This window comes from Pempheris klunzingeri, chromosome 4, assembly GCF_042242105.1.
Source record: "Pempheris klunzingeri isolate RE-2024b chromosome 4, fPemKlu1.hap1, whole genome shotgun sequence".
Lineage (NCBI taxonomy): Eukaryota > Metazoa > Chordata > Actinopteri > Acropomatiformes > Pempheridae > Pempheris > Pempheris klunzingeri.
In genome coordinates, this window is record NC_092015.1 from 11,659,297 (window position 1) to 11,677,313 (window position 18,017).

At 42.2% G+C, this 18,017-nt stretch overlaps 3 protein-coding genes across 7 annotated transcripts in view; 2 read left to right on the forward strand and 1 right to left on the reverse strand.

The window, feature by feature from the left end:
* LOC139200603 (protein jagged-1b) overlaps positions 1 to 2,400 on the forward strand; it is a 42,994-nt gene extending 40,594 nt beyond the window's left edge. For both annotated transcript variants that reach the window (XM_070829935.1, XM_070829936.1), the window contains exons 12-14: positions 197 to 373; positions 828 to 978; positions 1,084 to 2,400. In XM_070829935.1, coding sequence (XP_070686036.1) covers positions 197 to 373; positions 828 to 978; positions 1,084 to 1,520 — 765 coding nt within the window. In that variant the 3' untranslated portion in view covers positions 1,521 to 2,400. The remainder of the gene's footprint in view (positions 1 to 196; positions 374 to 827; positions 979 to 1,083) is intronic.
* map3k10 (mitogen-activated protein kinase kinase kinase 10) overlaps positions 1 to 18,017 on the reverse strand; it is a 176,900-nt gene that overhangs the window by 37,471 nt on the left and 121,412 nt on the right. The window lies entirely within an intron of this gene.
* Positions 4,504 to 17,615, forward strand: clasrp (CLK4-associating serine/arginine rich protein). Of its 4 annotated transcripts, none has more exons than XM_070829937.1 (21): positions 4,504 to 4,599; positions 5,924 to 6,063; positions 8,208 to 8,305; positions 8,399 to 8,500; positions 9,289 to 9,368; positions 9,514 to 9,598; positions 9,717 to 9,853; positions 11,341 to 11,437; positions 11,743 to 11,821; positions 11,906 to 11,979; positions 12,075 to 12,116; positions 12,219 to 12,434; positions 12,867 to 13,184; positions 13,273 to 13,449; positions 13,728 to 13,767; positions 15,581 to 15,671; positions 15,855 to 15,913; positions 16,054 to 16,100; positions 16,174 to 16,259; positions 16,510 to 16,534; positions 16,905 to 17,615. In XM_070829937.1, the coding sequence occupies exons 2-21, from the start codon at positions 5,965 to 5,967 to the stop codon at positions 16,945 to 16,947; spliced, it is 1,995 nt and encodes a 664-aa protein (XP_070686038.1). In that variant the 5' UTR covers positions 4,504 to 4,599; positions 5,924 to 5,964; the 3' UTR covers positions 16,948 to 17,615. The 4 variants fall into 4 exon arrangements, 2 of the variants coding, with proteins under 2 accessions (XP_070686038.1, XP_070686039.1); XM_070829938.1 differs by having other exon boundaries at positions 15,611 to 15,671; XR_011584184.1 differs by lacking the exons at positions 16,510 to 16,534; positions 16,905 to 17,615 and having other exon boundaries at positions 13,728 to 13,771.

Consider the following 18,017-nt stretch of genomic DNA (forward strand, 5'->3'; position numbering starts at 1 on the left):
GCCTTCTTCAGGGGAAAAAAAACTCTTTTTGAAAGTATCTTTCCTTGAGATATGAGCAGTATTTATTCTGAAAAGGCAAATGTTTCATTGCTGGCGGCAGATCCATGACTCTCTTTTATGCTCACTCCACTTCATATAATCAATGCTCTGTTTAACATACATGTAAATAACATGAACTGTACACTGTCCCACACAGGACCAGGTGTCAGGGTCCAGATGCTTGTGTCCACCTGGTTTCTCGGGAAAATATTGCCAAAATGGTCCAAGTCCTTGTGACAGCTCCCCCTGTCTGCATGGAGGGCAGTGTGTGGAGAAAGATGGTCGCACTGTCACCTGCAACTGTCCCATGGGATATTCGGGAATCTTCTGTGAGGTTGGACGACTTTAATTTACCTGCAGAATGAAAACCTCATAGTAATAGTGTAATCATAAAATGAGGTTAATGGCATCATTGTTGATTTGTTCTTTAATACATCTTGAAAACACATAGTAGTTTAAATCACTGTGCATTTGATTGCAAATTGTTCCAAAGAGGGGAATCTCATAGTATAACAAAAAGCACGTGAGTAGGGTACATAAAAATCCTTTAAGGGCTCTGAGTGTGAATGAAAGCCTTGAAAATATCTGAACATTTGGAAAATGGCAATGAGATGTTTAGGTACATAGGGATACTTATTTCTGAGGAGTTCATTAATTAAATTTAACTGGGTAGCTAGTATAAAGGCTAGAAACCTATATTGATGAAATTACTAGTAGAAATGTTGCTAAAGTAAGAATTGCAAGCCTTTCTTACTTTTCGTATGCATTTGTTCTTTTCATTATTTCAGGTAGTGTTTGATCTGTGCAATCCCAACCCCTGCCAGCAGGGGGTGACCTGTCACAGCACAGAGGGCAGATACATGTGTGTCTGCCCTGAGGGTTTCTATGGTAACAACTGCATGAGCCTCAAAAATCCCTGCATTGGTCAAAATTGTCCAGGTAAGACAAACGTGTGTGTGTGTGTGTGTGTGTGTGTGTCTTTAAAAGTTAAAAATCTCTATGAAGTCTTGTCTAACCCGTCTGTCTCTGCCTCCATGTCTGTAGGTGCCATGTCTGACACCACACACGGGGGCGTCAGCTTCTACTTCATCCTGGTGGGCGTCTTAGCTTTAGTGACGGTCTGTGGTTGTGCTGCCTGCGCCTTCATCCTCTCCCACCTCCATCGAAAGCGGAAAAAGCAGCAGGCTGTCCCGCAAGAAGAAGGCATCAACAACCAGAGGGAGTTTGTCAACCTCATCAGGAATGTGGACCGTCCCGTGCCCCTCCTGCCCCCTGCCGCCCCCCTGGCGCACCCTCCAGCCCCTGCCCCGGTCTCTCGTTGCTATGAGGAGATTGAACTGACCCTGCCGCCCTCCCCAGCGCCTTCACACCCGTCTCCGGCGCTAAAGCCAGCCCACGCCCCCAAGCTGGACATTTCAAACCGGGAGAGGGAGAAGTTGAACCGCTTCCACTACACAGACAACCAGGAACTGGAGGCCTGACCTTTGAACTTTTGGGCCTCGGAAGAGCTTTTTTGTATTTCATTTTGCATTCCTCGCACACTCTCGCTCTCACAGGGACCTGTTTTCAGGTTCTTGCGCTGTCAACGTGGAAGTCATGAAACTGGGGTGACCCTGTGACCTTTGTGTGCTCAGACAGCTATCAGCAGACACCCGAGGAGCGAGGGCGGCTAAGTGGAAAGGGTCAAATGTCTAACTGTGTTGTCTTTCCTTATTTTTGACAACCATGAGAAGCGTCAGGTGCATGATGTTTGACTGAAAGACTCATCAGACTCTTGATTTAATCTGGAGACGTTTCGACTTGCCTTGGAGTGCCTGTCAACGTGTTTCATGGTCCATGATGCCATCTGATTGGTGTCCAGACCTCCATTTCTGTTTCAGACTGAACTCTGACAGACAGAGAGATTAATGAATGGATGCTTATTTAACACTCAGTGTGTTTCTGTGTCTGGATGTATGTGAGTGTGTGTAAGAGTGAAATAGAGAATGTACATTATGAGTGTATGTGGGGGAAAAAAGAAGGCTTATGTAAAGAGAAGAGTTTACCTAAAGAAAAGAAAACAAAGTTCATATACTTGTCAAAGAGAGTGCATTCTCCTGCTCCAATGGCTTTTAAGCCTTTTGAAAACTGTTTTAAAACTATACACTGTTGCCTGTATTGTCTCTGTAATACTACAGTTTGTCAAAGGTGTATGATTTTTTTCATACCTGCGTGTAAAATAGCTTTTTTGTACATGGATATATTGTACATATTGATGCCCTTTTTGTACTGTGGTTTGGTCTGAAAGTATCACTGTATTGCTTTGCTCTGTTTGTCCCATTTCGCTTTCCATTTGGAGAAACCTGCACATGTGGATTGTAATAAAAGTGCATTTACCAACGCTATTTTAATTTTTTTATTACCTGCAATAAATAATAATAATAATAAATAATACATTTTATTACCTTACACTTGCTGCTGGAGGGAAGTGTCATCATGGCCACAAAGAGATTATTAACTTACTCTTCTTATGTGTGCACAACAAGTTCATGTTTGAGATGCTATGACAAGCTTTCTTATTCATGTCATTGTCAGAGGCCCGAGGGAGGATGTTTGATGGTGGAGCACATGGCTCACAGCCACTGTGACTAGGTCAGTGGGTCAGTGTATGCACAAGGTCTCTCTCTCTCTCTCTCCCTGACACACATTCACAAACAATGATAGTGACTGTGCCAGGAAAGAAAAATGTTAAAACCACCAGACTGACCCCAGTCTTCTTGAAAATGAAAGTGTGGTTGTGAGAAACGTGGCTGTTGCTGGAAAGTGGGTCAAAACTTGCAACAGGCTTCGAGAGCAGTTGGCTTTTGAGGGAAAATACCTTCTTGTATTTCATTTTAAATTCATTGTAATTATCCACCTATTATCATTAAGTAGGTAGCTTTCAAACTGCTTTCAAACTGCTAAAATGTACCGTATCAAAACAAAAAGACATAATGTATGAAACAAAGCATTTATCTGGCAGTGCACCGTATGTAATGTCTAAACTGACTGTGTGTGAAAGGGAGGGTTTTGCATGTTAATGGCCAAATGGATGAGACAAATGTGACCTTTGACCTTTCGCCATCAGCGGCAGACTGGAAATGAACACAGGCTTCCTGTCACCACCCTGGCTGGGTGGAAATGTAGGAAACAGAGTTTACACACACATACACACACTACTGTATGTATCGGACCCTCTCTACACCTGTTGTGTGCCTCAGGATGTCAGCAGGGCGATGGCCCGCAGACAAGGAAGGTTTCATTCAGCTGAGACATTTGTGCTGCTCAAACCAGAGACTTTTTGTTAATGTCCAGTGCCTCAGTGACAATGTAACAATGTAACACATGTTTAGCTGATATTTCACATGCGTAGACAGTGATTACAGCCTGCTTTGTGAGAACATTTACATTAATATAGTTCATCTGGGTTGGCACAATCACAAAATAGAGTTTTTAGGGATGGTCAATTAAATTCAGGCAGCTCACCTAATTTCACCAGGACACTGAGGAAGACTCCAGTGTTATGGGCATGTCTCCTGTCTTACAGGGACATCTTGTGGCCATGGCAGGTACATGAACTTTAAATCCACTTGAAACCACTTTGATTCAGTGCACAGTATGTAAAGACTACAAATCACACTAGGACAGAATACTCTGGTTCAAACAGCTGTAGTCAGCACTGAAGTTCATGCTTCTCCTTAGTAAAGGTAGTTTGACAAAATAAAGTGCCCATTCACAAGCCTTTCTTGGAGCTCTCACCTGAGTCACAAGGTCTTCATCCGCCTTTTTTTTTTTTTTTTTTTTTTACAGTATTTTCAGCTGTCATAGACAGAAAATTTTGCCAATCTTCTTCCAAATCAAGAGTAAACTTTAGTATTGTTTTGTCACAATACTGCATTGTTTTTAAAGAGCACAGCTACCAACAGATTTATGAAACTTAAAAGGCCACATTATCCTACCACAAAAATATGTCTGTCTTTTATTTTGCAGCCCACTCTCTCTCTCTCTCTCTCTCTCTCTCTCTCTCTGTCTCCAGGCAGCCCTGGACAATGTGCAATAGTGCCTTAATTATTCATATTTTATTCAGCTGATTTCTAATTTAACAATGCAGTTTTTAACAATGTGCAACTGTGCTCATTTTTGACTGGTTGCACTGACGGACTTTACTGTCTCACTGACTTTTTGGATTTTTGTTATTTATCATTTGCCAATTTTATCATTTGTCGATTAATGGTGTGAGCTACTGAATACCTGAATATTCCTATCTATCTATCTATCTATCTATCTATCTATCTATCTATCTATCTATCTATCTATCTATCTATCTATCTATCTATCTATCTATCTATCTATCTATCTATCATCAGTGGCCAGCAGACCCACACTTCACTGGCACTATAAACCGGTGCAGCGCCCCCAGCAGGCGGAGCTCGGTCCTGCAGACACCGAGCAGCAGAGAAGGAGGCGTGTGACAACACTCTGCCACCAGCGTCCTCAGCTAACCGAGAACAATCAAGTGTGTGTTGGTGCCCATTAAAACAGGTACACCGATGAATTTAAGTCGATGCTGCGGTGTTTTGGAGCCGTATTTAATGTCGTGTTGGTGTTCACGAGGCTGTGAGCCGCGCTCTGTTGCTAACGTCTTTGCAGACTAGCTAACGAAGCTAAGCTAAGCTAAGCTAGGCTAGCTGTGATGCTAACAGCAGCGCAGCGTTATAAAGGCCCGGGCTACATGCGCAACCAGGCCGACGTGAATGCTAACAAACTCCGCTATAACTTTGAAAACACCGCTGTTTCGCACCCTGTTCAGCCTAAAAACGATAGCAGGCATGCACACAGGACAGCATGAAATGAAGTTTACATTAAATGCATAGTGGCGTGGTGCGATGAGCTTGACAACGATAATATTGGATAGTTAGCAGAGTTAGCCTCTTGGCCCCGGGCGGGTTAGCTGCTAATAAAACGTGAATCTTACAAACTAACTAAAATAACAACTGTGGTTAAATCGGTTCAGTCCACATTAACGTGGTTGTGCCATTTGATAACATACAGTAGTTATAGTTATTAGTATTCAGCATCAAATTGCGGGTGTAATAAACTCTTAGTCTGGGAAAGTATTGGCTGTTATATGTATGAATATATCAGCTTTTATTTTGTGTCGTTTGTTGGCTTAAACGTCCCTTTCTTTTGCAACATCAAATAATATTTGTTATAGTTTAAAACTGACATGACTCTTGAGTTAGTAAAAGAATTAATTTACTTATAAATAAACAGAAAATAATGTGTGTGTGGTTAGAGCTGAGCAATAAGGAAGTAGCACCAGTAAATAACTAAAAAGCCTCCTTTTGATATCAGTAACTGTTTAGTAATGTCTGAGACAAAAGTAAAATCACAAGATGCTATCTAGTTAAGAATTAATTACATTGGACTGTATTTTTATTAGGAGTCAATGAGTTACTTTCATTTTCAAATATGAAAATCTATATAATGCCACAGAGAAGTTAATAATACCGATATAACTCTTACAGTTTTAAGTTTTTCTTAATAAGAATGAAAATGATAATTCTTGTCCTGGGTAGGTATAGAAATAAGCTTTGGTATTGTGCTCTCAGTTGTATTCATTGTGGTTTTTGGTTTATTATTTGATAACAAATAACCGCTGTAAATAGTGAGTTATGTCTAAGGTATTTATATTATATATTAGCGATGCCAGTAATCATGTCACCTCTCAGAGTAGCTCTGTCTGCAGCTTGACCCAGTCAAATATTTATATAAAAATAGTTTGTACATCTGTTCTTAATTTCCTCACGTTGTTCTCTCTCTTTCTCCTCTCTCCCACATCTCTTCCCTCTTTTCCTCTCTACAGCAGCCGTGCCCCGCCGCGCCCCCACACCCAGCGGAGCCGTCATGTGGCAGGAGGCCCGCAAACATGAGCGCAAGCTTCGCGGCATGATGGTGGATTACAAGCGCCGAGGAGAGCGCCGGCGAGAATACTACGAGAAGATCGTAAGAGTCTTCTATCACAGCACTGTGTGCAGAGTTATTTTGGCTCAGTGAAGTTCTGTGGGAGGAAGCCAGAGCAAATCTGTTCCTCTGGGTTTCATGTGCTGCTGACTTTCTCTGGGAAGATGAGCTCTTGAGTACTCGGTGTTAATAAGAGCTTTTAATATGATACACCAACTAACATAAAGCATGTGTCTTTGTCACTATAAGGAGAATAGTTAATAGCTGTCTGGGCTTGAATTTTCACATCTCGGATGCAGACTGAAAACCAATGGGAAAAAACGCTCTCCTCAGTGCTCTTTATTTCAGACAGTAATCACTCAAGAAACCTTGTTAAAAATATCCCACTAGTTTGTATCTTACAGGTGTCCTATGAGAATACTCTATTCAGTCAGGGAAAAACCCATCCGTCCACTTCTCTTTGATCTCCAAATGATCAAAACACAAACGAAGTGAAGCTTGTAGAAATTAAATAAACAAGTTTGCAGCCACACTGGCTTACACACGGGAGTGTGGACCGCTGCAAGTGTGCTCCACCAATCAGCGTTCTTCAGCACAGAGCCCCGCCCCTCAAGAATTCTGGGTAATCTGAAAAGTACCTCCTCGCTACTAGGTACTTTTCCGGGGAAAGTTTGGTGTTGAGGGAAATTTTTTTTCCCCCAGGTAACTTTGGTGGAAATGCGCCGAGGTTTTTCAAAATCCCGGGTAAATGAGAAAAGTTCCTGTGGTGGAAAAGGGGCTTATGTGAACTCCTTGTCTTGATGCATTACTGCTGTTAAATCCTAACGATTGATTTATCTACGTATCTTGGTTTATTATTTCTGGACATAATAAATGTTAATATATATATGTAATATATTGATTCAGCCTATCAGACAGCAAAACACATGTACATGTACTTGAGTAAAAATGTAAAGGTAACACAGAGTTTGATAAACTATTTATTGCATAAATTGGGCAATATGGCTTACAAATGTCTTAATTTTTATAGTAATATAGCTATATTTTTTTAGTGGCGTAACTAGTCAGTAAACTAGGTTAGCACCATTGGAGGAATGTAACGTAGTGAAGTACATATGCTCAAGTTTGTGTGCTTTACTCGAGTATTTCCATTTTATGTAACTTTATACTTCTGCTCGTCTACATTATCATGTAGTGACAGGGAGCATTTTACTGCAACATGACCAGGTACATTTTGCTTTAATTCTTCCTTGTTTTTGAATGCAGATTTTACTTGTAGTGGTGTATTTTCAAAGTGGGGGTATTAGATCTGTGTTACCTGGAGAGTAATGTGTGTGTGTCTGTGTCCAGTGTGTAAGAGGAGTACTGGTATGTTGCTGCAGCCACAAGAAAGTTAATGCTATTTGGGGTAGTTACCTTTCTTAGCTCTGATTGTAGTATAATAGTTACTGAAAGGTTGTGTGTTGTGTTTGCTGCCACAGAAAAGAAAAACATCTCTGTTTATGTAACATTACTACAGTCTTGTGATGTTAATCTTCACGGCAGCATTGATCCGGACTGTGTAAGGTTAAGTCAGCCTAAAGTCAATTAAAACAGCCTAAAACAGTTCCTAGCTGTAGGGGTGGAAGCTGGTTCTCTTAACAAACACAACATGATGACTGCTCTCATTTATTTTAATCTTACACATCTCACCGTGACTGGCATATTACAGCTTGTGGGACTTGTAGTTGTTTTAACAATTTGCTGTGGAGGAAAATCTTTACTCACACACCGTGCCTGTAACTTATTTTTCTGGTTTGCATATATCTATTTTTAGGGGAAAATGGAAGTGAAATACACTCAAATCTTTCCAAGCCGCTGTTGTCTAGTTGGACACCATCTCCCCCTGCTGGCTTTTATCGGTGTGGTCACTGTGCTTGCTGCTGTAACCATAACCACGTTCTCCAGTTCTCATCTTTACAGATCCTGCCTCAGTTTTTTAATGTCTTGAGTTTTAAGCTGACTGACTGACAGGAGGCTCCTTCACCTGATGTTAGCCTTCTGTCTCTTTTTTGTTCTGTCTTATTTAGACACAAAGTAGCACAACACACAAAGCCTAAACTGAACTTCTTTTTTAATGGAATTAATGAAATTGAGGAGTTAAAGGGTCGACACATTAATTATTCTCATGTTTTTTTTCTCAATAGAAAAAGGATCCAGCTCAGTTTCTCCAAGTTCATGGCCGAGCCTACAAGATTCACCTGGATCCTGCCGTGGCGCTGGCTGCAGAGAGCCCCATCAACATGTGAGGACACACACACACACACACACACCAGATGAATTGTCCTTGTGGTTCTTGATGATCAGATTAAACCTTTTTCTCTTGTTCTGTCAAAAGGATGCCATGGCAGGGAGATGCCAATAACATGATTGACAGGTTTGATGTGAGAGCTCATCTGGACTACATCCCCACATACACGCCTCCCCTGCTCAACACATCGTAAGTCTTTAAAATCATGCGTTTCTCACTGATTTAAATTTACTGTGTTGCAATCATGTGCACCACCACACAGTCTTCTTGTACTGGTGCATTAACCCTGGTGGCATTTAACGGTGGCTGTTTTGGTTGTTAATACATGTCAAAATAACTGGTTATTGACGCCTAGGAATACTGAAACCCGGTATTAAACAGGCTCTGGAGCTAGATTATTAAAGACTGTAGTATTGATAAGGGACATTACCAGTTCTGCTCTTGGTATATTTAGAAATTAAGAAAATAGAGTTCCTATTTATTTAGGCTACATGAAAGTTATCTTACATCTCTTATCTCAACAACATAGTTTCACATTGTTTATTTACAATAAGAGTAAGACATTTGTTTAAGAGAAGAGAGTCTCTGAGTCTGTTATATGTGCGAAAACAGAGCTCTCTTGTCTCTCGTGTGCACTGTGTGCACTGTGTCTTTTGCATTTAAGGAGGGAGACACAAGCACTCTTTCAAAACATCTAGTGAGAGTCCATCACTGTTTGTTTCTTTTTTCTCTTAAAAAAAAAAAACAACTAATAGTAAGTAAGTAAATAAAGTACCAAATCACATAAGCAATGTCAGTAAAAGTACTAGTACCTGTAAAATGACATTTGTGCAGTTACTGTCTTCAGAGATTATTTGCTTCAGAGTCGGACGTTTCACTCTCAGTTAGAGCCTGAAGTGCTCAGCATGGTGAGACTTCAGTATTCAGTGAAGTGGTAAATGTAGAAAACAACCTGCTCCTCTTGTCCACTCATTCAGCACTCCAGAGCAGGAGATGGAGGAGAGGAAGTGCAATTATGAGCGCTACAGAGGCCTTGTGCAGAACGACTTTGCCAATAGTGAGTATCGCAAACTTAATACAGGTCGCACATCCGCAGTGCTGCACGTGTTCTTAATGTGACTTTAACAGTCTGTCAACCTGCCCTCAGTGGGTATATTTTGCAGTTGTGTTGTGTTCTTAAATTCCCTGCTGTCCTCCCACAGTCTCAGAGGAGCAGTGTTTATACCAGATCTACCTGGATGAGCTCTACGGTGGCCTGCAGAAACCAAATGAGGACGAGAAGAAAAAGTATGATATTGAAGTGGTGCTTTCATCCCTGTCGTGCATTTAAATCCATGACTCTTAGTGTTTGTTTGGACCGTTTACGTTGGCCATGCATTAATAAATCCTTTCTTTCATTGTGTAGACTGGCTGAAAAAAAGGCCACGATTGGTTACACATATGAAGACAGCACTGTGACGGAGCCCGACCCCCAGTCAGACAAAGATGAAGACAATTCGGAGAACAGTGAATCCGAAGAGGATGAGGGCATCCCAGATATTGGTGAGGAAATGGGGTTGGCACTAATGAGATTTACACACAAATTAAAACTTCAGACACAAACAAAGGAAAGCTCAGATTTTTAGTTGCTTCGGAGACTGGATGCAGAGCTGAAATGTGGTAATGAGGTAACAACAACTTTGAGTCTGGATCTTCATTAGAAAGAAGACAAACCCTGGGGTTAATATATGTAGAAATAATTAGCAATGGAAGGATACTACTCAAATCCTGTACTTAAGTACAAGTAAAAATACTACAGCCTGAAGTCCTGGATTCAAAATGTTACTTAGTAAAAGTACAAAAATATTATCAGCAAAATATACTTAAATTATCAAGTAAAAGTAGTCATTAGGCAGAATTTCCTATTTCACAGGGCATTTTAGTGTTATAGTTTGTCAATCTGGAGCCAATTTTACATACAGTCCCTGACAAAAGTCTTGTCGCTTACTGAAGTTGTTGGAACAACTTGACTTGTAGTTGATCAATTGGAATCTGAAATGGCTTATATGAAAGGCAAAGGCCTCTGGACTATGTGTATTGTACCAAAATAAGGTTTTGTATCATTCATTGAGTTTTCATGAATGATACAAAATTAATTTCATTTAATTAGAACAGAAAGGTCAGATTTGGCTTGGACAAAGGTCTTGTCGTGCCTTTAAATGATTCAACCAATCACAGATTAGAGCTTCACCTGTAACAAATACTGTAATTAACACATTCCCAGGTGTGTATAAAAAGAACCCCAGCACACCAGACCTTCATCTGAAGTGCAACCTGACTTCTCACAACATGCCAAAGATTCAACCACAGATCAAAGTGCTGATCATCAAGAACCTGAAGACCAAGTCTGCTGCTGCGGTGGCAGACATCTTCAGTGTATCCAAAATCATAGTTTGGGGTTACATCCAGTATGGGGGTGTGCGAGAGATCTGCAGAGTGGATGGCAACATCAACAGCCTGAAATATCAACAAATTCTCGCTGCCCACTACATTTGAAACCACAAGAGAGGGCAAATTCTTCAGCAGGATGGCGCTCCTCCTCATACTTCAGCCTCCACATCAAAGTTCCTGAAAGCGAAGAAGGTCAAGGTGCTCCAGGATTGGCCAGCCCAGTCACCAGACATGAACATTACTGAGCATGTCTGGGGTAAGATGAAGGAGGAGGCTTGGAAGATGAAACCAAAGAATCTTGATGAACTCTGGGAGTCCTGCAAGACTGCTTTCTTTGCCATTCCAGATGACTTCATCAATAAATTATTTGAGGCGTATGGATGCAGTCCTCCAAGCTCATGGAGTGCAGTGGAGTAGAAGTATAGAGTAGCGTAAAATGGAAATACTCAGTATAGTATTTGAGTAAATGGGTTTAGTCACTTTCCATAGAAAATACAAATCGCTTCCGTCTCTGCAAATATTTGTCAAACAGCAGAATGAGGGTGAAATGTGTTGACATGTCTCAGTTTAAAAAGCTTTGTGTCCGTGTTGATGTTTAGATGTGGAGGTCGACGTTGACGAGCTGAACCAAGAGCAGGTGTTGGATCTAAACAAAATGGCGACCCCGTATGGAATGGCTGAAGGAGACTTTGTCAGGTAACTCCTCAGTGATTATATCAACATGTTCCTAATGAAGAGCAAAGCAGAAATACAGTTTTGGAAGAATACAAAACCTGTTCGTTGGGATTGAGAGGTGAGATGGATACGTTTGATTTGTGCCATTTGTGTAGGAATTAAGGAATGTTTCACACAAAATCAACTTTGTGGCTTAGTCATGTGTTTTAGGACTTGGAATAGTTTTTTGGCTTTTCATGTTTGTATTTAAGAATTAATGTGTAATGACTTACACAGTCATTGCATGTACTGTTTTTAACACTAATAACATGCTACCTGTTTATCAGGATGTTGAGGAAAGACAAGGAGGAGGTGGAGGCCATCAAACATGCCAAGGCTCTGGAGGCGGAGAAGGCCATGTACTCTGTAAGATGACATCCACTGAGGAGTCTGTGTGTGTCGTGTGATTGATGTTTACGACTTTTTGAGTAACCTTTATTATAATTTCAGGGCCGACGATCCCGTAGACAACGGAGAGAGTTCAGAGAGAAGAGACTAAAAGGCAGACAGATCAGCCCACCAAGGTAAATTTGTGTCGTCCTTGTAGGGATTGTTCTCATCAACACTCCACTAACTTTAAAACCTATTTAATTTACATCCTCACCGTCCTGTATTTCAGCTATGCCAGGAGAGACAGCCCAACATATGATCCATATAAACGGTGAGTCGGTCATTTTGTCAGTTTGCTTCTGAATTTCCTGATTTGGCGTGTCTGTAAGTGTATTTTGAACTTCTGTTTTCTGATTGTCCTCATCTCTCTCAGGCCAGAGTCAGAGTCGAGCTCTGAGTCGCGGTCACGCTCTCGTTCTCCCGGCCCAGAGAAGATCACCTTCATCACCAGCTTCGGAGGCAGCGATGATGAAGCTGCAGCAGCAGCAGCGGCAGCAGCGGCAGCAGCAGCAGCACAAACAGCCGCTCCCCACTCTGGCCACGCCCCCTCCAACTTGCAGCACTCTGCAGGTCATAGCAGGGGCTCCCGGTCGGTAACTTTCCATCTTCCTGGCTTTTCATTGGTTGTTTTCCTCTTGCAGTCAATTTGATGTCTATTGAAATGACCACAGCTGTTGAGGCAGAAAGAATACTGACGATGAAATACTGATTTTTGTGGTAGGTGAGGTGGATTACAGTTTTTAAGTCATGTGGAAAGAGTTGCTGGACTTATTCCACTCTGCATGTACATATAGAAAATGTGTGTCATTGGATGGATTTAAGCGTTGGCACATATATATTATATATATTAATGTGCACATCAGACTATGACAATGTAGCAAGTATGTGAATAATTTGATAATTTCTATACAGACATGACTGTGTGACAATAATATTTCTTAAATAAGAAAACAGAAGTATTCTGAAGGCGGCTAGGCGCTGGGCTGGTGTCTGCTAAAACAGCGTGTCTCTTTTTGTCCAGGAGACGAAGGTCGTCCTCCAGTCGCTCCCCTTCCTCCTCCTCCAACTCCTCATCTCGAAACTCCTCTCGCTCTTCCTCCCGTTCACGCCGTGCCAGACGTGGACGGGGGGGGAGGGATGGGCGGCGATCCCGGACCCATTCGCGGTCGAGGCGGCGCTCCAGATCTCACTCCCGGGGTAGAGGAGGGAACGGAGGGGCCGCATCCTGGAGGAGACGTGACCGGACACGATCACGGTCCAATGACCGAGAGCGAGAGCGAGAGAGGGACCGAGACAGGGACCGGGACAGGAGACGATACTCTGCACGCAGACGAACGAGGTACGACTCCCCGATGTCTCTGAACAGTAATTGATACACACATACGGCACACATGGCAGCGACTCCAGCTCTCCTGGTTTTCTGTCAGGTCCCGTTCCAGCTCACGGCAGGGGGGCAGTTCGAGGCGAGGGGGTCGGAGCAGTGGAGGCCACAGACGAGGAGACAGTGACAGCCACAGTCCCTCTCAGTCCCCCAGTCGTAACCACAGTCCTGCCCCTGCTCACAGAGCCCAGCCCGCAGCTACCATCTCTGACAAGCTAAGAAAGTAAGAGGACCACGTCAACACTGACGGGGTTGTGGACGATTCAGCCGTCAAACTAACCATAACCATATCTAACCATAAGTACTTGGACACAATGTTTTTAAACGGCCAGCCTGTCCATCTATAAGTAATAGCAAACCACAAGAATGATTTGGTTAATTTATTATAATGATTTTAATGCTTCATGTATACCTTGACAAGATGAAGTAACAATGTTTTTTTTGATCAATCGAGGTGTCGTCTGCACTGCTAATTGTCTCCTCTGTTCTTCGTCACTCCAGGCCTGATACTCCGAGTGGTAAAGAGACGGGAGCTGCCAAAGTCAGTAAGAATTTGATCTAGCTGGGTTTCTTGCTAAAGCCTACGCCTCCCTCATCCCTGACAGGCAGACATGGTTGTCCACCAGACTGGGATGTAGAAGCCATTGTTCCCCACAGAAAATAAAATGATGTGATTCTTTTTTTTTCCCCACAAAGTGGACATGCACTCCAGTCAAAGCCCTTCATCTATTTTGCTATTGCCGTCACACTATTCTTCACCTTCTCAATGTTTTGATGAGAAGAATGTGAACTCGACATCACTGAAAAATGACTTAAAGCTGCCATCTCTGTATGGAGTGAACATTTAGGCACCCCGTGAAGTCATCATTGTCTGGGATGTGCATGCATGTATATATCTATATATGTACATGTGGGTGAGAGAGCGTCTGTATATCTGTTTGTAGTCTCAAATACACAGCAGCATGTGGCCCTAAGAGGAAGATGACATCTTTCGTTGACAACCATGTGTCTTGTTACAACTTGTGAATCAGTTGTAAGTGTTCATTTTATAGTGACAGAAGTCATCTGATTAATCTTTGAAAAACTAGATGGGTGTGCTTTGGACGGCCATTTTTTGGGGGCTTGTTATAACAAGCAGCAGAGCACGCTCTTACTCTTTAAATGAAGTGCTTCATGTCCCACATACAGACTGAAGACTTCATGAGAGGTAAAGGAACAACATTTTTCAGAAAGAGCTTTTTTTTTTCTTGTTGCGGAGAGCAGAGAAGATCAATAAACTTTTGTGTCTGTACATGAAATATTGAGCTGCTGGGAGGCAGTTGGTTAGCGATAGCAAGCCTGTAAACAACCGTTAGCTCTGCCTAACTACCATCACCTCTAAAGCTCACTAATTAAGACCTTGTAGCTCGTTTGTTTAAACTATACAAAAACCAAAATGTGAAGTGGCACCACTGGTTAATGGGGGTTTACTTGCTGGCCTGTTTTTATATTAAAGAAACCAGATGCAATATGTTTAATTAGTAAGTGTTAGAGGTGGATTTTGTGACCTTTGGACAACTGCTTCCAGCCTTTATGCTAAGCTAAGCTAACTGGCTGCTCATTGAAGCTTCATATTTCGTGTACAGGCATTAGAGGGATATCAATCCTCTCATCTCATTCTCTGTAAAAGCGTTTGATTCCTAAAACATTGATCTATTCCTTTACTAAGTAATAGATTTATTTTGTTGTTATACTCCAACATCTGGGACCGTTTGCTGCCCCTCAAACAGTCGGGCAAACTGTTAGTTAATATCTGCTTCTGTTAAACTCTCCTGCAGTGTTGTGACCTGCAGTTTTTCTTGCCTGGCCAGGTTTGAACGGCCCACTGATGGGTGTGTCACTCACAAAATGCCACTGGCGCTCTCTACAATTTCTGAACTCACCGGACCTGAACTTGTCCTTGTTTCACTTTCTGACCCTCTTTTTTTTTTTTTTTTTTTTTTCTCCTCCTTCTACCGTCCTCTCTTTATCTCTCCGCCAGTGTTCATACATTTGAATATATTGAGTAGAGTTCATGTGACTGGATCCTGCTTCTAAACTATCCTGCAGCAACTGCAAGCTACAGCAGCAGCCTGCCACTGTCCACACACACACACACACACACCATGTTCAGTTAGTAAGAATCCAGTATGCTTGTTGACACAACAAACATCACACATAATTAATTTATCTTTGGCCTTTTTATCTCCACCAGCTACTGTACATAAAGGTGATAGTACTGAAAGTGTATAACTGCACGGTGCCTTTGATCTCTCTCTCTCTCTCTCTCTCTCTCTCTCTCTCACGCACGCACACTTTTGTCGGGCTGTGAAAAGGATGTGCTAACACGATTGTGTCATCTGCAGCCCAAGATGACCCCTCAGGAGCGGCTGAAGCTACGAATGCAGAAGGCGCTCAACAAGCAGTGTGAGTACAGCTGAGCAGAGTGCGCATGTTCAGGTTTAGGTTGTTAAGAAACGACCCGAACCTCTGAAACGTGAACGTGCTAAGATGTTGTACATACATACACGTCTCATTATGCAAATTACCAACGTGAGTTTTTGTCTTTTTTTTCCCCTCAATTTCCTGTGGGTTTTTCCCATCCTGCAGCCAAGGCGGATAAAAAAGCCGCTCAGGTGAAGATCCAGCAGCAGGAAAACAAACGACAGGTGTGTGTGTGCGTGCGTGTGTGTGCGTGCGTGTGTGTGTATGTGTGTGTGTGCGCGCGTGTGTGTGTGTGTGTCTGTGTGTGTGTGGCAGAAACAAGCTGATCTGAATCTCTGCTCACTGCTGTGTGTTTATTTTACAGGAGCGAGAGGGAGAGCTACGAGCCATGGCACGCAAGATTCGTATGAAGTAAGAATCTTTTTCTTTGTGCAAGTGGACAGTTTGTGTGTTGCATTTGTCTGACCAGAGACTCTGCGTTTAGGGAGCGTGAGAGACGTGAGAAAGAGAGGGATGAATGGGAAAGACAGTACGGGCGACAGAGCCACTCGCCCTCTCCTTCCAAATATGGTAAGACTTCAGGTTTCAGATCGCAAATGGATCTAATATGGTAACGATAATAATAACTTGTTGTAGTGGTTTAGTGTTTTATGCTGTGTTAATTGTGTGTTCCTGGTCTTGCATAATCAAACAGAAGTAACCGAAGTATTTAATCAGCAAAGCCTCTGTGGCGTCAGTTGTGCGCTGACAGCTTTATGGGCTTCAAGAAGTTCTGGCATGCTATTGTTTTAATCTCGGCTCTGTGTCCTCTGTCCCTCAGGCCGAGAACACAACTCACACAGAAGGTATGTGAGAAGCCACAAAAGCACTCAGCACAGTTCCGATGAAGCAGAGTGAATTGTGGGATTTGCTCTCTACTGTGTAATCGGACGCACTGTCCTAAACTATGTCAAATGCATCTTTTCCTTTTCTGCATCAGTATTTTCTTGTTTGGCTGACATGTAGATTAACAAGTCTGACAGATCAGAGTAGCACTGAATAACTCTGATACCGATCACATCAGCAGTGTGTAGAAACTGGAGCATAAACAGACCTTTTTATTCAGTGATATGTTTGTGTATAAACAATAATAATAATAAACTGATCAGGAGTTTCTCTGTTAGTGTTCATCATGCTCCCCTCGTCTTGATACTGATTCATTTTTCATTTTTCCAGGAGGTCGCGGTCTCGCTCACGGAGTCCATACTACCGATACTGAGCTGTGGAAAGCATACAGACCCACCAGTTACAGTACCTCGTCATTGACACACACTTCAATAAAAAGGCTATTACATGGAGATATGAAGAAACGGACCGTCTATAAACCAACACACAAACCTATACCTGAACACTATGTTATCTGGTACGCTTTGTTTTCAGAATATAACATTGTGGCTGTGATACCTTTTTTTTTAGTTTCACTAATCACACAGCCGATTGGTCGGAGTTTTATCTGCCGTTTTCATCCGGTTTCTTCTGCATGCTCCCGTTTTTCCTTTTCTGCCTGGTCACTTCTCAGCGTGGACTCGTGCAGAGATGTTAGTTTGTATTTCAAAGTCCACGATACTAAGCAATATCTCACCTCGTACCTTGCACCTCCCTCGTGTCATCACACGTTCTGTCGGCCTTTTACTTTTCTCAGAGACGCTCACACTAAAGACCATTTTAAACATCTTTCATGAGCCGGTGTACAGGATATTTATACACATTCATTGACAAACTTCATTAAAGCAGAGTACAAAGTTCATGTATGAATTCAGTCCAGCGAACGCTCTTTTTATACTGTGTTCTCTACCAACTGGTTCACGACAGCAAATAACTTTTTGCTTCTCAATAATGTGGATTATTATTAAACACTGAACAATAAATAAACTGAGTTTGAAATTATTTGCTTGTTTTCCTTCTGTCCTGTTGTGTTTACATGTCACACACAAAGAAATGCAGCATGAATCAGTGCAGCCTCTGTTATCGGGACGCCTTATTAACCCTGAGGTTTTCCACACTGGCCTGTAGTTCGTCATTTCCCTCAGGAGGTGGCGACACATCTCAGTTTTACAGTGAAAGACGCGTCACTGCAGAGTCGCTCTGTAACTTTTGGGGCATTTTGCTGAGAGTTTGCTATATTTTTATGTCCGTGCAGCTGGTCAGCAAGAAAAGGAGAAATGAATGTTCCCCTGGTTTTAGTTTGGGTTTGGAAAACCAAAGATGGAAAAACCAGAGATGGTAATTCCTGCTGCTGAGGAGGAGCTAATGGTTGATTTCCACTATCTGGTGTGAAACGCTTGGTTA

Coding starts and splice junctions, on each gene's coding strand:
- clasrp (XM_070829937.1), top strand. CDS start 5,965: ATGTGGCAGGAGGCCCGCAAACATGAGCGCAAGCTTCGCGGCATGATG. Junction 8,306..8,398: donor GCAGAGAGCCCCATCAACAT/GTGAGGACACAC, acceptor TTCTGTCAAAAG/GATGCCATGGCAGGGAGATG. Junction 12,117..12,218: donor ACATATGATCCATATAAACG/GTGAGTCGGTCA, acceptor CATCTCTCTCAG/GCCAGAGTCAGAGTCGAGCT.